Consider the following 20,796-nt stretch of genomic DNA (forward strand, 5'->3'; position numbering starts at 1 on the left):
GCATCCAGTAAAGTTTTATGGCCTTGACCCTTACGCACAGCAATTGTTCCAGATTCTCTGAATCTTTTGATGACGTTATGCACGGTTGATGATGATAACTTAAAAGTCTTTGCTATTTTACGCTGGGTAACACCATTCTGGTATTGCTGCACTATCTTTCTGCACAACAATGGTGGAATTGGTGATCCTCTTACCATCTTGGCTTCAGAGAGACACTGACACTCTGAGAAGCTCTTTTTATACCCAATCATGTTGTCAATTGACCTAATTAGTGTTAATTGGTCTTCCAGCTGTTTGTTATATGCTCAATTTCCTTTTTGCAGCCACTTATTGCTACTTGTCCCAACTTTTTTGGGATTTGTTGACACTGTGAAATTTTGAATCAACATATTTTTCCTTTAAAATGTTACATTTACTCAGATTAAACATTTGATCTGTCATCTATGTTCTATTACGAATAAAATATTGACATTTGCCATCTCCACATCATTGCATTCAGTTTTTATTCACAATTTGATTAGTGTCCCATCATTTTTGAAATCTAGTTTGTAAAAAACACAAAAACTCAGAACCAGATCAAACACATACACAAGAGTAAACATGTAACAAAAATACCACCTGAGCAACTCCACCTCTGAGCTTTTCCACTGGAGGGTCCCTACTCGACTCCACTCTACTCTGCTATTCTCCTTCTCCATGAGGTAAATCTGATCCTGGTCCTGGAATTGGGTTCTTTTTTAGTCCCTGTTCTCTCGTGGTTCAGAGCGAGCCGAGTAGGGACTAAACCGTGGAGTAAACCTTGTAGAACACTTATTGACCAGAAAGACAATCTTATCAAAATATTCCCAATATACACTTATTATCTAGTTACCAGTTTCTAATGTAAACAAATGAGCTCCTAAAAGTGCAGAAGCAGGTGCTTTACAGATATAATAATAACCTACAGAACAGCAAAAATGCTATAAACTGACACTGAGCTTTATTTCACAGAATTTAAAACCATGTCACTGAGTGATGACGTTAACAGTCTCTAGTACAGACAAACACCATGAAATATAATGGCCATGTCAAAAATAAATAGGCTTATATTTATTTCAAACTCATAAACATCTCTGTGTAAATTTTATTAGTTTATCTAACTGTTGCCACCATGATCTTTATCATTATTATTACTATTATTATTTTCTTAATAAACATCATTTCAACTGAAATTCAGACACAAGTCACATTACAAATATTTGATCTCGTTTATTGATTTGTTCAAATATAAAACATAAAAAATCTGAAAACATTTCAGAAAATGAAAAAAATCAGACGACAACTGATGCAGTTGAGAAGAATCTTTTCTCAGAAAGAGAAGTGTCCTGATCTAATGAGATTGTCCTTTACAGGGTTTTATTGCAGAGCTCTAATAACAAAACTGTCTGCTCTGCCCCTGACCCTCAACAATCAATATTCATCTGAACCAATATATAATTATTACACAGTGAACACACAGTGATGTTAGAACAGAGAACACTCCTCTCTTTCTATAATAAATTATAAAGAGATTTACCAGTTCATTAAACACATCTACACTGTCAGAAAAACGGTCACTTTGGTGGTACCTTGTGCTGTCTCTGTGGTGGTACCCTCACGGATACGTATTCAGTATCTTTAGTCAAGGAACGTAATCTTATTCTATAACATTTGTAGATTTTAAAGTTGTCTTGATTTCATACGCCCCACTTCAACTCCAGGACTTATATTATGTTCTTTAATTTTACACAGTTCTATAATGAAATGTTACAATTATTCTCTTCTCCTTCTGGAGAATGTAATGTATCTTTAGGGAACACAACTGGACTTTAAAGCCACTGTTGTACCTTTAAAGGTACATTTACACTGTGTGAACCTTTAGTGACCAGTAATGTACCTCTACCGTACCTTTTTTCAGAGAGTGTGTAGTGTGTTGTTTGTGAATTCACCTGGTGACAGTGTGTAGTGAATAAACTACAGCCATGAAAGAAGAGTCAGCAACAATGTACATATCCAGTAAATACGTCTAATATTTATCCTTATTAGAAACTGTTGAATACTAAAAGAAAAGCAACCTTTTTACTTACTGAAAAACGTCTTATTTCACTGGCAGACCATTTGACTTGAATGGAGCTCCATCACTTTAGTAAACGCACACCTATTTCTCCACAGCCCAGTGCTGGGAGACTTTATATCCCTCTTGCTGGTTTTGGCAATAGTCATGATATGACATTTTACGTAGTGTCCAAAATGCTTAAAGCTGCTGAAGTCACTTTTTAAGTAGTGACTACCACATTTTACACTCCTTTCGAGCTCCTCTGCACTGGGCTCATACTCCTCTTCCTTTTCCACTCTCTCCATTATCATCACAATGGACAGAGGAGCTCCTTTTCTGCACGAGGGAGACTTCATACTCTGTTCATCAGAGAAACAGGTCTTTAAACCTCTGAGAGATTCCTTTAGACTCCCCTTCTGCAGCTGGAGCAGCTCCCTCTGACTCTGAGCTCCTTCTCACAGTTCTCTCATAGACCTCCTCCAGAAGTGAGTGAGTCTTCCTGAGCTCTGAGTAATTCTCTCTCAGTTTCTCCAGCTCCATGTTCTTCTCCTCCATCTGTCTGCTGAACTCCTCCTGCATCTGTGTCTTTGAAGCCAAAATGTTCCTGTGGAGTTCAGGCAGCAGGATCTTCATTAAGTTTCTCTCTGCTTCAGCTCTGGCTTCTCCTTCACACGTCTCCATGATCTCCTCCATCTCCTGTCTGTGTCTCTCCTCCATCTCACACCTGTCCCTCTGTCTCTTCTCTTTCAGTCTCTTCACCTTTTCTTCCATTTCTGTCCTTCTCTCTAACTCTCTCTCCAGCTCTCGTTCCAGTCCTCTCCTTTTCTCTTCATCCCTCTCTTCTTTCATTCTTCTCTCTAGGTCAGTTGTTCGGTCATTAAGTTGTTTTATCTCTCCTTCATGCTCTTGTACTGCTCCCTCTATCCTTCTCAGAGAGTTCTGCAGCTCCTTTTCATGTTTTTCCTTCATTTCTCTTTCTTCCTTCACCCTCTTTTCCTCCATTTCTTTCATGATCTTTGTCTCCATTGCTCTGATCTGAGCTTCTGTCTCCAGGTAGATCTCACTGCTGTAGAACTCCTCTCTGTTTCCTTCCAGCTTCTCCAGCAGCTCTGAGACCTGAGACCCCTCTCCACTCTCCTTAATGTTGAGACAGTGAAACCTGTTCCCACATTTCTCCACAAGGCTCTGGACCCCCTGGTTTCCTGGCTGGACAAACTCTTCAATCCTCTTCTCTTGGTCTTCATCAGTGACGGTGAAGAGGATTATGGTGTTCCTCCAGCATCTCTCTCCAAACATCTCCTCCATTTTCTGCAGCATGTCTCTCTCCTCTCCTGAGGTCTGCTTCACTGGTATGACTAGGAGGAAGGCATGGGGTCCTGGGGCCGACAGACGGACACAGAGCCTCACATCCTGTCTCAGCCCGTCCAGAGAGAGTCCAGGACTGAAATAGTCAGGAGTATCCACCACAGTCACCTGCCTCCCAGCCACCTGGCCCTGTCTGCTCTCACTCTGCTGCCTCACTGTAGACGCTCCAGCCCTACTCCTCTCCTCTCGGCCCAGGAGCCTGTTTCCTGCTGCACTCTTCCCACTTCCAGTCCTCCCCAGCAGAACCAGCCTCAGCTCTGATACACCACCAGACTCTGGAGGAGAATCTCCACTCACTGCAGATCAACAAGAATGAAGGGGTTCATTTATTACTGAGGGTGAGAGAATGGTCTGTCTAGAGAAATATTTCAGAAACTATATGAATGTGTGATTATTTACTGTGTGGAGGAAGTCCTTCTTTACTGTTTCTCCTCCTGAGTGGAGCTGGGTCTGGAGTCTCTTCACTGACTGAGAAACCACAGAACCACAATAAACACATGTTCTTACAGACAGTTTGTGGAAAGTTAATGCTGTGACAGTGGTCTAGAAATGAGTGTCTAGTTACAAACACAACTACTGTTTATTTACTGAATTGTGGCTGAATCAAAACATTAAACTCCAAACAGAGCAAAAAATAAAAATAAAAAATGAAACCATATCTAAACAATATATATTTTATAATCAATAACATTCATTTTTTATCATAAGTTGAATCCTCCATTATTTCCTGAACTACACACCTCTGTTCAAATCCATTACACACAGAGTGTATGCAATAAAAACATTGTAGTGAAATAAACATTATGAAAAATTTACTTACGCAGAAAGTATTTGAAGTAACCTGGTCAGTTACTTACAGTCTGGAGGATCCAACTCCTTGCTGTGTCTCTTCCTGACTGGAACTGATGATGGAGGATGTGTTCTTTCCTGCAGCTGCTTGTTTCTCTCCTCTAGAAGTCTCTCTTTCTCTTTAACCTGCTCCTCTCTCTCCATTAGCTGTGTGTGTATCTCACTTACAATCCTCTCCTTCTCTTCAAGCTGTTTGTCTTTTTCACTCACTTCAGTTTTCTGTTCTTCCAGTTGGATCTTCATCTTCTGGAGTGTGGTGCTCTTTTCCTGTAGCTCCTTTCTCTGTGTCTCCAGTTGATTTTTACAGCTGTCCACCTCTTTCACTGTGTCCTCCAGTAGAGACTCTTTCTCTCTCAGCAGTTTCCTCACATTCTCCAGCTCTGTGTCTTTCTCCTGAAGCTGTAGCTGAGTCTCTTTGGTCATTTGTTCTAATTGTTCTTTAGTTTCTTTAAGAAGTTTGTCTGTCATTTGCAATTGTCTGTTTTTTTCCAGTCGTTCTTCATTTCTCTGCTTTAAAACACTCTCTATATCTTTGAAAAGTTTGGCTTCTGTGAAAAACACATTAAAAACACATGTAAATTTCACCTATCTACACAGAAATGTAAATAAATTATCAGGATTAAGGTATGTATAGAATTTACAGCAAATTATTCTGTTGTTCCTTAAATAAATGTAACTTATACTTTAAATAGGTATCAAATTATACAGTGCAATAAACAAATAGAACAAAAAATCATTATGATAAAATGGCTTGTGCATGAGTTTCGCCACATTGTATATTTTTTGTTTTGTTTAGTATCTTCAGTTTAAGCCAGTGGTTCTCAGTCCTGGTCGTGGGTTTTTTCATCTCTCAAACAAGCTCATTTCATCTTGGGAAAGGTTTATTAATGAGCTCATGAGTTGCATCAGGTTTGTTGGGAGTAGAGGAATCTATACAATGTGCAGGCAGTAGCCCACCAGGACCAGGACCAGGACCAGTTAATTATGCAAATACAGGTGCATATCAGTAAATTAGAATATCATCAAAAAGTTAATTTATTTCAGTAATTCATTTCAAAAAGTGAAACATGTATATTATACAGATTAACTTCAAACTGAGTGATCTATTTCAAGCGTTTATTTCTATTAATGTTGATGATTAAGGCTTACAGCCAATAAAAACCCAAAAGTCATTATCTCAGAAAATTTGAATATTATATGTAGTGATGTTTAAATTGGAGTGTGGGGAGCACGGATGAAAAGGTGAAGATTCACTCAGCAAGGAGCAGACAGGACTCAAAAGTAACTCACTCAGTGATAATTTATTCAAAGTAACACATGTGATGACATCACAATCAGAGGGGTACCAGAAAAAGAAAAGAAACATCAGTTTAGGACTAAACAGACCTCATTTGTCCGTACCACAGCCCCCTTCCACCTTCACTGACTATGGCAGCCAATTACTTTGTCGGAGACTGTGAAATTTCAGACACCCTGACTACCCCCACTGTGGGTCTACCACCCGCCTTTTAGTAACTTAGCCCCGCCCCTCTTCTAATTGGGCTAACCCAACTCTGGCTAAGGGGTAACAAATGTAACTGCAGGAGGACATTCATGCACAACAATACAACCGTTGACAAATTTTATATGCCCATCTTATTCCTGCTTCACAGGTGAGTTTTTACATATGTAAATAGTTTTTAACTTGTTTACTTTTTCTCTTTTACAGGTTCCCAGATCCAGCTCCTCCCCTCCTTCTCTATACTTCACCGTGGGCCCTTTGGCTAGTACAAAGAGAGACCAAAAATTTGCCACCATTCCTCCAGGAACAGGACCAGAGACACAAGGTAAGAAATAATACAAGCATACATTCATTAATGTACATTCCACAGTCTTGGTGATGGGGCAGATTCACTGATCTCATCACATTATATAAGAGCAATTAAAAAAATGATTTTTAATACAGAAATTTTGTCCTACTGAAAAGTATGTACAGTACATGATCAATACTTGGTTGGGGCTTCTTTTATGAGAATTACTGCATCAATACGGCGTGGCATGGAGGTGATCAGCCTGTGGCAGGTGGCCAGGTTGCTTTGATAGCAGCCTTCAGCACTGTTGGGCCCGGTGTCTCTCATCTTCCTCTTGACAATACCCCATAGATTTTCTATGGTGTTTAGGTCAGGTGAGTTTGCTGGCCAATCAAGCACAGTGATACCGTGGTTATTAAACCAGGTACTGTTTTTTTTGGCAGTGTGGACAGGTGCCAAGTCCTGCTGGAAAATGAATCTCCATAAAGCTTGTCAGCAGAGGTAAGCATGGGCTCTAAAATGTTCTGGTAGATGGCTGTGCTGACTTTGGACTTGATATAACACAGTGGCCCAACACCAGCAGGTGACATGGTTCCCCAAAGCATCACTGATTGTGGAAACTTCACATCAGACTCATGCAGCTTGGAATATGTGCCTCTCCACTCTTCCTCCAGACTCTGGGACCTTAGTTTCCAAATGAAAAGCAAAATTTATTTTATCTGAAAACAAACTTTGAACCACTGAGCCACAGTCCAGTCCTTTTCCTCCTTGCCCAGGTAAGACACTTCTGGCGTTGTCTCTGGGTCATGAGTGGCTTGACACAAGGAATGCAACAGTTGTAGCCATCTGGGGGGCCATTTGCACCCCAAATTATTCTTTAAGTCACTTAACTTTTGGAATGTGGGACATTTGTTACAGCCATAAAACATTACCGAAATACAGTGCAGCATGTCTCTATGTTAAAAGGCGCATTGGTGGCTGAATAGAAATGCCTAAATGATCCAATATACGAAAAATGACATTAGCGATGAAAAACAACAGTCTGAACACGCAAGTTCCACCGAGATGCCAATTACCAGCCTTACACACCCTTCTGCTCCAGTCTCAACCCCAGCTACTCAGCACTTTAAAGAGGTTAGACATATTTCCACTTGCTCACTGCAGGCATCAGAAAAAGATCCAATTAGTGGCATATAAACCTATCTGAACTTTATTGAGAGTGGGCCATATCTAGCAATAAGATAATTTCCAGTAAAAGATGGTCAAAAGTTTAAGAAAGAATGGTATGAAATTTATAGCTGGCTCAAATACAGCCCCACAGCTGGTCTGGCTTTTTGTTTTGCCTGTCATGCATTTGGAAGCCAGGAGGGCAAGACAGACACTTTTGAAACCACTGGATTTGGAAACTGGAAAAAAGCTAATGAAAGATTCCAAGAACCCCAGAAAAGTGGCAGGCACATTTCTGCATTATTAAAGCTGAAACGATATGAACAGTCGCATAAACCTGGTAATTTTACATCTCAGATCAACTGTGAATATGCGAAAAGAGTTGATGAAAACAGGAAGTAGTGCGGGGTGATATGAGTGCAAATCAATATCATGATTAATTGTAAATTTTACCATGATTATTGAACAATTAATGAATGATTAATGAACGATTATTTTGTTTTTTAATTTTTGAACCTCATAGTTGAGTGATGAGGCGTTTACTGTAAATATGCTCCAGTATTAAATATGGGATATTTTTCTGATGTTGCTGGGAGCTTGTTCCTGTCTTGTATTTTGAGCACTGTCATCTTAATTATAGTCAAAACACAGCACATCCAAACTACAAACTCAGCTTTGAGTCACTACAAGGAATTATATTTTTATTGTACTGGACAAAACTGTTCAAGAAATCCGTGATTTGTTTCAGGAAAATTTCATGGAATGTCTGTATTGAACACCATTCTCAGCTCTAGATCACACATTGAGGAGGACCTGGCCTTTGTTTGTCAATGCTATGGTTTTCCCAAAGAGCAGACAAGTGCAGAACTGTCCTTTTTCAGTGCCATTCCATCAGAAGAAAGCTTCAATCAATGATTAGCACTTTTTAAATCATCAGATCTAGGCAATAGCCTAGTAAACGTGTGTAATCTTTTCAAGTTGTTCCTGACCGTGCCAATGAGCAGTGCATCATGTGAACAGAACTTATTTTGCTTACATCAATTAAAAACCTACTCGAGAAACACTATTGCTCAGGAGAGACTGTCTGACATTGCAGTGCTGAATATTGAGCGGGCCATTCAAGTGAACTTGGAGAAAACAGTCAGTGAATTTGATGCTGTGCCCGATGGGCGATCTCTTGCACTTCACTAAAGCAGGACATCATTTATATTACATATAGTATCTACCTATATACTAAATATCATTTGATAAATGGAGGAATTTTACTTCCATACAAATGTCAGTCATATTATATATAAACTACATTATTTTAATGATGTTGGCTGAGATGTCTTGCCCCCCCTGATATAAGTTTCAAATGTCATATGTATATTATACAGATTAATTTCAAACTGAGTGATATATTTCAAGTGTTTATTTATTTTAATGTTGATGATTAAGGCTTACAGCCAATAAAAACCCAAAAGTCATTATCTCAGAAAATTTGAATATTATATGTAGTGATGTTTAAATTGGAGTGTGGGGAGCACAGATGAAAAGGTGAAGATTCACTCAGCAAGGAGCAGACAGGACTCAAAAGTACCTCACTCAGTGATAATTTATACAAAGTAACACACGTGATGACATCACAATCAGAGGGGTACCAGAAAAAGAAAAGACAAGAATTAAAAACATCAGTTTAGGACTAAACAGACCTCATGTATCCGTACCACAGCCCCCTTCCACCTTCACTGACTATGGCAGCCAATTACCTGTGTTAATATTAAATAAAACAGAAAACCAGATCTAGTGTCTCTTTTATAACTCACCCCTCCTCAAAACAGATTCCTCCATTTTCTTTCTGTCCTCTTCTGTCCATTCTTGCTCTATCTGTAGAAGTGAATGAGAGTGTGAAATGAATGTAAAAATGTATGAAATTAATATTGATGTGATATGAACAATAACTGAGACTCTGTTTAAATCACTGTTGGTGTGTGGGTCTGAATCACTGAGCGCTGAGATCACTAACAGTTCAGACTCTGAGGACTTTCACTGATTTAAACTGAGACTGTGTTTGAAAAACTACAGCATTTAAACCAACAGGAAAGAGGTGGAACAGACAAGCTGTGGAACTACTGCAGCGCCTGAGGATCAGGATCAGTTAGAGAACTCTGATCAGCGTTTACACTAATGACACCCACATCAAACACCATGAAAGAGAAATTAACATCCAACAAACAAAGCACATTCATTTAAAGACTCTGAAAAACACACCCTGCTTAACTTTATATGCTCTAATATTTATGTCCACAGATAATATCTACTCAGTTTATTATAATAAAATGTACTCACCTGTGAAATGACAACTGTATCAGCTAGAGAATCAGATAAAACACAAAATAAGGATGTTTAAAACACAGAATGTACACAAAGAACAAAGAGTTTTTAGTGCTCTGTACTCCAAAGGACAGTATCTGACATCATCAGTTTCTGTCTTAAGCTGTAAATAATGTTGGCAGGTCCATTAGCTATTCTAAAGTGTCCAAAGGCGACAGTGTGTGAGAGAATGTGTGAGTACGTCTACAACAAACAGTCTCTGCATAAACAGCGGTGCCCACACGACTGAAGAAGAATCACACTCATCTGGGAGAACTCCAACTTCCAGAATTCCCTGAGGGTCACATGTTCAAACTGACAGCCGTACAGTCAGAGAGAAGTGTATGATGCTCTGGTTTGCAAGATTACTCATTAATTTCACCTGTGTGTTAGCCTTTATAAACTGTTTATTTTCATCTGTGCTTTGTTTTACCTGTCTCTCGATGCATGCTCTGCCTTTTTTGCAGTCATCTATATATTTATGCAGTTTTACAGAGGACAGTGACCACATTTCGTGTCAGTCACCTTTCATGAAAAAATGAAGATTTGAGAAAGCAAATTGATACAATTTTTTTTAAACTCACCTCTGCCCAGCTGTGGAAGAACATAAAATAATGTGAAGATTTTATGAATGGATTTACATGTTAATTATTATATTTAAATCAGTGGAAAGTAACCATCCAACTTTTCAAAATGAATAAAAACAAAAATACAAAACGGCAGAATTATATGATTGTTATATGTTGTCTATGTTCTCTCTCTCTAGTAATTTATTGTTTATGTGTATGTAGAATATTAATGTGTCTATATGTCATTAACATGTGTCTCTAAGTTCCTGCAGTGCAGTGGGATTATGCAACAGTTCATTGTGAGAAGGAAGGTGGGAGTTGGAAGTTAAAAGCTCTCATTTCAAGCTTTATTTAAGATATGAGCAACTGATGAAACTGGATTTAATGTGAGAGCTTGACTTGGATTAAAACTCTCCTCTGACTTTATAAACTACACAAACTACATCCAGTACTTTCAGTAGAAATACACAACATTCACTTACCGCTGTACATCCCTAAAACAGAGTTAAAAAAAGAAAGGTTATGAAGAAACATTCACAGCTCACATTAAAATAATTGATAATTCATGAAACTGTGAGAAAGTCCTGTCTCTCTTATTTACTGCAGCTCCGTCCGTTAGACTTTCAGTTCAGACCTGGGGTCATCAGTAACATCTGTGCTCTCAGACCAAAATGTTCAGGAGAACAAAGGAAAGTTTAGAAGAACACAGAGAGGTCGATCTGAACCATTTTCACTAAAATAATAAACTGGATTTACAGGAGGTTCAGTGCAGACGTGTTTGAGAACTGAGAAAATGTGGACATTGGTGAATTTAAAGTGAAGGAAAATGGATCATTGAGTGTGTTTACATTAATCAAAGCAGGGAAACGGTTTCGTTAAATTAAAGAGGGATGTTTTCACGTCTAAGAACAAAGTTTAAACAACAAAAGCTATATCTGAGGTGAGCTAATGCTAAAGCTAACACTGGATGCTCAGAGCAATGTTAGATGCAGAGGATGTGCAGGTGCATTGTGGGAAAGAATGTGAACTTGTCTTCATTCTGTGATGGGAGACTTTATCAGGTGAATATTCCCTGAAAGAACTGAGGTCACTGTCTGATTTCTGGATTAAACTGTAATAGATGTGATACGTTTATAAACACAGCAGACATTGTGATCAGTGTGAGGAGGGAGGAGTGATGTACTCACCAAGTATGAAGGATCTGTATAAAAGATAATAACAGAGCAGAGTGTAAGATAAAACCCAGTGAGTAAACACTAGCATCATTTATAAACACTTCTTGTTCCTACAACCACTGACTCCTGTTCCTGAAGTGATTAATGAGCCCAATAGAATTTGTGGCAGAAGTTCCCTGGTGTTTTTCCAGGATTTACACTGATGTGAGCTCCAGTACAAAAAGTTATTGAGCTGAATTAATGTGATTATATTTACGGCAGTTGAAATTTTGCCTCTCTGTCAGATAGTTGTTTTGGGGCTGTGTAATTCTGTGGCTGATTTGGATGTTGAGCTTCTTGAGATTTTCTTACTGAGGCTCAGAAAACAGATCCTTCTTTGGAGAGATTTAGGAAAATGAACATTAAATTTCATTCCTGTGATGAGCATGTGGCTGTTACTTGTTTGTGGGTTTGGTGTAAATATGGATCCCTTCATCTCTGACTGACTAAGAGTGTAATGGAATCGGTCAAATTATTGGTTGTGAACGTGTGTCAACAGCAAGTTTTAAAATTAGCTCTTGACCATTTGTTCAGCTGGATATGTAGGGGTTACAAAAACCTACAGTCATTTATAATTTATAAGGTGGGAAAACACCCTGGAGGGGGCGCCAGTACAGGATAACACACAGACTCACTTCTGAGTCACCAATTCACCTACCAACATGCGTTTTTGAACTATGGGAGGAAACCTAAGCACCTGGAGAAAACCCACACAGACACAGGGAGAACACACCAAACTCCTCACAGACAGTCACCAGGAACAGGAATCAAACCCCCAACCTCCAGGACTCTGGGGCTGTGTGACTGCGACACTACCTGCTGCGCCACTGTGCTGCCCACGACCACTGTACACGTTAATTTGTGTTAATACTGACTTACCACCCACTTCTACTGTACACTCCTCTGTTATTGTTCCATCAGTGACCTGACACAGGTAATGTCCTAAATCTGACAGTGTGCAGTTTCTGATCTGTAAGGAGACGTTTCCTCTCTGCAGCTCCTGAGTGAACAGACTCACTCTGTCCTCGTAGCCCCGCCCCTCTGTCACCTGTCTGTTCTTATAGAGACAAACACACTCCGTCTCCTTAAACCACCTGATCTCCAGGTCAAGAGCACTGACTTCAGGAGACAGGTGACAGGAGAGAGTGGCGGCAGAGCTAGTCTGAACCTCATCACGGGGTCCAATGAGTTTAAACTCTGTGAAGGAAAACACACACCACGATGTTCACAGTTAAACCTGTTACAGGAAACAATAACTAATCAATATTAAACACTTATCAATATCTGGATTTGGCTCACTGTTGTTTGCAGTCGCCATTTTTATCTCTTCATCTCCTCTTACAGCTTCAGGCTCAAGACCTCCTACAGACAGAGAGAGAAAGAGAGAGAAAGGAGGAGAGCTACACAAAAGCACTAAAATACTGGTAAAATTATGCTGCCATTTCAAGCTTCAAAATAAATGTTAAGACATCAGCAGAAATGTTGCAAAACCCCCATAATCCCACACTCAAACTCATCCCGATACTTCACTGCATTATAAACATATAATCCGTCTTTATCCATGCCTACACCAGCATTTTAAAAACCCAAACTACATCATAGTCCTGACCAGAGTCCCATTTTCTCTTTCTATTATAATAAATAGCAGTTTTAGCTGGAACCAACATAAACTATGACCCACAAACAAGACAAAAACGTTCCTCTCTCTGTAAAGGGAGAAATGAATGGAAAAGGGAAGGACTGAGAAAGGGGAAGAGAGAGAGATTGAAAGAATCTGGAAGAAAGAGACAGAAAGAGTCCGTTTAAATGCTTAGTTTAATGATTGTTTTCTCTTATTCAGAGGAAATGGACCCAGATCTACACATAAATGTAACACTTTTCCTCTTCTCAAATTAAACTACACACTACTTTAGGAAATGTTTACTGACCAGCCAAATACTGACCACCTTCCAGAACCTGTTAGTTTCACCTCTGCTGCTCTTTCCTTCGTCCTTCTTCAGAGTCATATCACCGCTTCAGGAGAAACCTGCTCCATTTTAAAGCAGCTCAGATCCGCTCTTTGTCTCAAACACAGAGATCCACAAAAACAAGCCAGAGTTAATCCTTCATCCACGAACCTTACACACACCTCTCTCTCCACTTCAGTGTCCAGAGCGAAGCACACTGCACTCTTTCACTTTCACCTACTGTTCAAGATACACTCTGGGTTACCACATTGGTGGAAGAGTCTCCACAATAACTAACAATTTTACCAAATTCTCCCATAAAAATGAAGATCAGTGCAGTAGTTAGACCTGTGCCCTTTAGTTTCATGGAGTAAAGCAGCTGACGGGTAAATCAGTGTACATTAGAAAACCATGTACCACTTCATCACTGATCATAATGCTCTCTCTCTCACAGAATTTTGCAAAACACCTTTAAAAAAAACATTAAAGAGACACAGCAAAGTAAATGGTATTATCACATATCACCCGTGTGCTTATTTTTATATCTGTGTATAATAATTAATGAAGTATAGTAATGCATCCCAATACCAATACCAGAATTTGTTGTTTCAGACATAAAGAGGACAGGCTGATACTATTGATCTGAACAATGTTGTAAGGAACATAATGGCATTTAAAAATCTGAAAGAAGAAGATAGAATTAACTAATTCATGAAGACAGAGAGCAATTCTGCAACCTCAAATTTTCAGAATAAAGTAATAAATTTTAATTAATAATTAATTATTAATTAAACCCTAAATAAATTCTGTCATTAAAGTAAGAAAAATTCAGAGGTAAAAAAGGAGATTAATATAAAATAATTATAAGAAAAAAGTCTGAATAATTCTAAGAATAAAGTCAGAATATTTAGAGAAACACTGTTTGGGTTATTATCTATTGTAATATTAAGACATGTGTTCTAGCCTCGTGCCCAGTGATTCCGGGTAGGCTCCGAACCAACCGCGACCCTGAACTGGTGTCACATCCTGGCCCAGTCCTGTTTTCCCCACCATGTGCTCAAGTAGCACATGGCTCTGTTTTTTGGTGTTCCTGTCTCCGCCCTAGTCCTGCCTGTCTTGTCTTGTTCTGACGTACCCCTGTGGTCCTGATGTTCCAGAGAACTGAGTATTTTTTCTCTAAATCTATACAATATTATGATATCAGCAATGCACTGCATTCCTCAATTACACTGCAAAGGGTTGTGTCTGTTTCATTAAACCTGCAGCGAAATTTGTCTGACTTATTGTCTGAATTATTCTGTGTTGAATCTAAAAAGCTTCATCATTGTCACAGCTCTGCAGCAATCCTTCATTTCAACAAACCTTCAGGACACTTACAACTTCAGAACATTTAAAATATATTATTTACATTATAACACAAACAGCACCTGTGTGTTCTGTTTCACATGACGACATCATGTAGAAGCTCTTAACTCAACTTTATTTATAGAGCACTTTAAAAAAACACCAACAGTTAAAACAAAGTGCTGTACAAAAAATGTTTATAAAACAAACTAAAAAAAAAAAAATAACCAATAAGGAAAAATAAATAACTTAAATAAAAACAACACTAATAAAATTAATAAAGGAAAAACAAACGTCTCATGCTGAGTTGAAAGCCAAGGAATAAAAATCTTAAACCTGTAGCTGTGCATCAGTTAAACACTTAAGCATTTAATAATTATAGTAGTAGTAGTAATAATAATAATACTGCTCTGTTTCTGCAGTGTTTCTAGTTTGAGAGATAAAAGTAAAGAGGACTAAAACCTCAGCTCCAGACTAAAGAGCTCAGAGTGTGAAATCTTGTGTGTAGTTTGAGACGTGCTGCTCTGGAGCTTTAGAGAACTTCTCCTGATGGGTTCCTCAGTAAGTCTGACTTTCTGATCGTCTGAATCCTGTTTGATTTCTTCACTTCACTCTGTAATAAACACATTCTTTAGCAGATCAATCGCTTCTATTCAAATCAAATTAAATTGATTCATATAGTGCTTTTTACAACTGATTTTATCACAAAGCAGCCTCACAGAATTCCAGTAAATAACCATTTCATTATCAAACAGTGTTTCCTTCATTGAACAACATTAAATATAAACACGTCTCTGCTGTTAAACACGTTAGGACGGTATTCTGATTCTATTAAATGTCACCAGTCCAAAATATTCAGAACCTCTCTCTCTTAGAATCAGTGTTTAGTGTTTTTTGTGTGTGTGTGTGTCTGCTCTGAACACAAAGCACAGCTCAATACATTCACATCCCATCAGTTTCAAAGCAGTTCCACACTCATTTAAACTCACCTCTGTTCTCTCCATGAGTAAACGCCACCTGTGGAAGTAAACAATATGAATGTGAAGATTTAATGGATGGTTTCATAAGTTACTCATTACATTAAATTAGTGGAGAGTAACCAAGACCATTTTCAATAACAGTGACATCACTCCCATCAGAGTCCACACTGCTTTTATCTGTGGGTCTTTTTTTCAGTAAACTTCACTGTTCCTGCGGTGCAGTGGGATTATGCAGTAGTGCATTGTGGGAAGGAAGGTGGCAGATGGAAGTTAAAAACTCTCATTTCAAGATTTGTTTAACCCTCCTGTTGTGTTCCAGTCAAATCAGACCGATTTACAAATTTACACTGAAAAAGTGTAGTAAATGTCATGTGTTTATCACGAGGTTCCATTACTGTGTTCAGACATGGTATTTGAACATCTAAAATATATCTGAAATGATCTAAAAATATCTATCAGTGCATAATATGCAGTTTGACAATTACTAGAATCCATGAAGACAGAGTTATTCCTGTCTTTGTCATGACTATGATATATTCATATTCTGATGAAAACTGCCACATTTGCACTTTTCACTCCTTGAAGTTTAAGAGACAGCAGAATGCTACCGGTGACTGACTGTTTATGTGCCACTCCCAACGCAGTCCATTATAAAGGGATATGAAAGGCTGTTTTAGACCCAGGACGAGAGCTCTTTTGTTTTATACATTATTCTTTCCTGACTATTCACAGGGCAGCAGGTGGTGTCGCAGTCACACAGCTCCAGGAACCTGGGGGTTGTGGGTTCGAGTCCCGCACCGGGTCACTGTCTGTGAGGTGTGTTCTCCCTGTGTCCGTGTGGGTTTCCTCCCACAGTCCAAAATCACACATTGGTAGGTGGATCGTAGACCCGCCCCTCTGTCACCTGTCTGTTCTTATAGAGACAAACACACTCCGTCTCCTTAAACCACCTGATCTCCAGGTCAACAGCACTGACTTCAGGAGACAGGTGACAGGAGAGAGTGGCAGCAGAGCCAGAGTCATATTTATCACCACGGGGTCCAATGAGTTTAAACTCTGTGAAGGAAAACACACACCACGATGTTCACAGTTAAACCTGTTGTGAGAAACAATAATTATATCAAAAAAAAAATATGTGGATTTTTGTCTCACTGTTGCTTGCAGTCTCCGTTTTATCTCTTTATCTCCTCCTAGAGAGAGAGAAAAGAGAGAGAGAGAGAGAGAGAGAGAGAGAGAGAGAGAGAGAGAGAGAGAGATGGTAATACTCAATGCGGTGAAGACCTGAAAGCAAGCCCTTCACTTTAAAGGTAAAGTTACAAACTGTGATATAACTATATTGTTTTTGAGTAAATGGTATCTATTGCTCTTAAAGATGAGTCAAATTTACTGCTTTATATCGTTATATTTAATAAGTAGCCCATACAACCATCTGATATCAGTTCAGATTTTACCACTCTATGTACATGAGATATTGAATGAAATTGCTGTACTTATTTTAAAATATAATTTAATGGAGAATACAATTACAATTGTTTGTGATTGGACGCCATTTACTCAAACTCTATACAGTAGTATATATTTCATAGGTACACAGCATGTTAGACACTGAACTGATATCTGTATTTATTAAGTAACTATTAGAAATGACCGTTTTATAAACCGCTTAAGGGCTTTCTTTCTTCTTCACGCGCACTGAGTTTTACCGCTCAGTGTCTGCGCACAAAAATATGACGTGCGGCGAGTGTAACTGTGTTTCTGAAAAGGCGGTTGATTAAACCGGATTCCCGTTACAGAAAAGAGTAACTTGTTTCTCCGTTAGTCAACGGTGCGGATTGAAACCGAGTCCTACAGCACTTCTCACAACACAACACATCCAACAAATGCTCATCGGAAACTCTGAATGTAAATGTGACGGCATTATTGTTTTTGTCCACCACAGGAATTTGAATCCCAGAAAACGGGAAACTGCTCGGCCTCTGCCGCCCTTCCTTTCGCTCTCCTTCAGAGTTATAGGACTGCTTCAGGAGAAACCTGCTCCACTTTAAAGCAGCTCAAATCCGCTCTCTCCACAAAAACGTAATAATATAATATAATATAATATAATATAAAATAGTGGGAGGCACGGTGGTGCAGCAGGTAGGTGTCGAGGTCACACAGCTCCAGGGACCTGGAGGTTGGGTTCCATTCCTGCTCCGGGTGACTGTCTGTGAGGAGTTGGTGTGTTCTCCCACAGTCCAAAAAACACACGTTGGTAGATGGATTGGTGACTCAAAAGTGTGTGTGTTGCCCTGTGAAGGATTGGCGCCCCCTCTAGTGTTAAATTCCCGCCTTGCGCCCAATGATTCCAGGTAGGCTCTGGACCCACCGCGACCCTGAATTGGATAAGTGGTTACAGATAATGAATGAATAATATAATATATCCACAAATGTAACACGCACCTCTCTCTCTTAATTCCAGCGTCCAGAGCAGAGCACTTGAGTTTCAGTTTCTCCTGCAGCTCAGTCCCGACCCTCCCTCTCCCCACTACATGTTCCTGCAGTAACCGGAGGCTACAGTTTCAGGATCACAAGGGTAGGACCCTGTGTTTTACCCTCTAATGGTATAAACAGGCGAGAAGACTGCAGCTTTAGGACCCCATTAGCGATGTATCTAAAGGCTTATTAAACAGAAAAAAATAATTAAAATATTAAAGAAAAAAATATATATTTTATTTTTAAAAATTGCAGTCTAAAGTGTTATTTATTCCGCCGATATAACTGCATATAATTTAGTTTTAAAGGTTTATTAGACCCAAAAATAAACTTTATCTGCTTACAGTTTAAAGGCTTGTTCCGCCGAATGCTCCTTTATCCAACTTCTTATAATTAATTTTTAAAGGATTTTTCCATGTAGTACTCTATATAACTAGTTTTAAGAACATATTCAACCCAAATACTCCACATTGATATAAAATAGAACGTAGTTGCCGAAGAAAGACTGGAAACTGGAATTGTCTAATTACAAGCCTATTTTTAATCTACCATTTTATTCTACATCAAAAGCTGTGGCCCAACAACTCAGTTCATATCAACATAAGAACCATACAGCTCTAGCAAAGATAACAAATGATTTTCTTCTTGCCTCTGGTTTTGTCACGGCTGAGGGGAAGATGAGGAGGCGGACGTACACACAAGGACTAACGTTTTTGACACAAACAAAAGTAAACACTAAACACAGTCTTAAAACCAACCCGAGCAGGAAAGGCAGAAACATGACCCAGTACAAAACCTAGCCAGGACCAAAAAGGGAACAGCCGCTATCTGGTGTAGACATACGGAAACATGCAGACAGAAAAGCATACATGTATGCACACAGAAACATAGACCACAGACAAGGAACACCTGGGAAGGGTAACAAGAGGGCAGGGACTGAGGCGGGGCTAGGGCGGAGACAAGAACCAAAACAAAAAAGGAGCCCATGGTAGACAAGGGAACAGAAAATACAGAAATGGAGCAGGAAGTGTGATATAACTTGGGCTACTTGAAGGGCATGTGTTGGGGCTGCACGAGGAGCAGGTGCTGGAGCTGCTGAGGGTTCAGAAGGTCCAATGTGCACATTCATGAAGAAAATCCAAAAAGTCTCCTGAAAAAGGATCCTCATGAAATGTGCCCCTGAATTACCCCCCAAAAGTTTCCCTAGACTTGAAGCGGCAACCCTCCTCCAGAGATGGGGAGACCCCAGCACGCTGCTTCCCCCGACTCCTACGGCTTCAGGTTGTGAAGGTTCCTCCTTTACATACCCAACAGGTGTGCCAGGACCTGAGCTGAAAGGAGTAAATAGCTCACCTGTCCCATAGAAGACCCACCTTGTATGACTCACTGCCAAAACATGATCATTTTCAAAATAAAAGTTTGTGGGGAAAAAAAATACTAAACATATTTTGGTTCCAGGTAAGTTACTTTTTATGGTCTCCTCTCTAGTGTTTTTTAGTATGTTTAAGGGCTATTAACGAATGCATTGTCAGTGGTTGTTTTTTATTGAGTAAGCTTTATTGGCAAAACAGAAAGACAGACATAAAACGCTCATTTCTTCTGATTCCTTGTGCCCCATCTGCAATACCTAGCCCCACACTTTGATAAACGCTGCTTTAAAGTAACACAATAACAGTCTTTAATCACAGTTTATTTCATTGCTTGTTCTTTCTGTACTTTTTGTTTGTTCAGCAACATCTCTTAACTAGTTTAATTATAAAATTATATCCAGACAATTCCCAAATACAAACATTTCTTGTTGCCGTTGTTTGCTCTAACCAAAAAAAGCTGTCCTTAAAGTGTAGAAGTAGGTTCTGTATAGAACCAGGGACAACTAAAAGAACAGGTGTTAGATAATTAACTGTTAGAGACTGACTTATTTTTAGAAACTTATTATACAGAACTTTGAACCGGACCATTTAGTGATGACATTTAGTGAGGTCTCTAGTACAGAGGTGTTTCTGCAGAAAAAAAAAACATGAAACATAATGTGTAAAATGGCCACGTAAAAGATAAATATATTTGTATCAAATAGACTCATAAAGCATAAACATCACTGTAATAACTGTGTTTAGTTTACCTAACTGTTGACACCCTGGTCTTTATCTTTATTGCTATCATTATTTTTTGAATAATAAACATGAACATTATCAAAGATCACATTACAAACATTTGATCTCGTTTGTTGATTTGTTCTCATGTAACACCTATAAATATATTTGCAAAAATGTTGGAAATTTACATGGCCCCTGATGCAGTTGAGAAGAATCTTTTCTCAGAAAGAGAAGTGTCCTGATCTAAGAAGATTGTCCTTTACAGGGTTTTATTACAGAGCTCTAATAACAAAACTGTCTGCTCTGCCCCTGACCCTCAACAATAAATATTCATCTGAACCAATATATAATTATTACACAGTGAACACACAGTGATGTTAGAACAGAGAACACTCCTCTCTTTCTGTAATAAAATATAAACAGATTTACCAGTTCATTAAACACATCTATAGTGTAGCTTGTGAATTCACCTGGTGCCAGTGTGTAGTGGATAAACTACAGCCGTGAAAGAAGGGTCAGAAATAATGTTCAGAAACGCTGCCCTGAGGAAAAAATGAAAACATCTGATATCCAGGAAA

The 20,796-nt window shown here is 38.9% G+C and overlaps 1 protein-coding gene across 1 annotated transcript in view; it reads right to left on the reverse strand.

The window, feature by feature from the left end:
- The window catches only part of LOC136676444 (golgin subfamily A member 6-like protein 22), a 28,501-nt gene extending 15,112 nt beyond the window's left edge, over positions 1-13,389 (reverse strand). The window contains exons 1-9 of the mRNA XM_066653486.1: positions 13,353-13,389; positions 12,683-12,745; positions 12,263-12,580; positions 10,652-10,663; positions 9,577-9,599; positions 9,067-9,114; positions 4,297-4,693; positions 2,534-3,735; positions 2,320-2,433 (exon numbers count right to left, since the gene is read on the reverse strand). Of these exons, the coding sequence (XP_066509583.1) occupies positions 2,320-2,433; positions 2,534-3,735; positions 4,297-4,693; positions 9,067-9,114; positions 9,577-9,599; positions 10,652-10,663; positions 12,263-12,580; positions 12,683-12,745; positions 13,353-13,389 (2,214 nt within the window). The remainder of the gene's footprint in view (positions 1-2,319; positions 2,434-2,533; positions 3,736-4,296; positions 4,694-9,066; positions 9,115-9,576; positions 9,600-10,651; positions 10,664-12,262; positions 12,581-12,682; positions 12,746-13,352) is intronic.
- Between the last annotated feature and the right edge of the window lie 7,407 nt (positions 13,390-20,796).

Source organism: Hoplias malabaricus, chromosome 2 (genome assembly GCF_029633855.1).
Source record: "Hoplias malabaricus isolate fHopMal1 chromosome 2, fHopMal1.hap1, whole genome shotgun sequence".
NCBI lineage: Eukaryota > Metazoa > Chordata > Actinopteri > Characiformes > Erythrinidae > Hoplias > Hoplias malabaricus.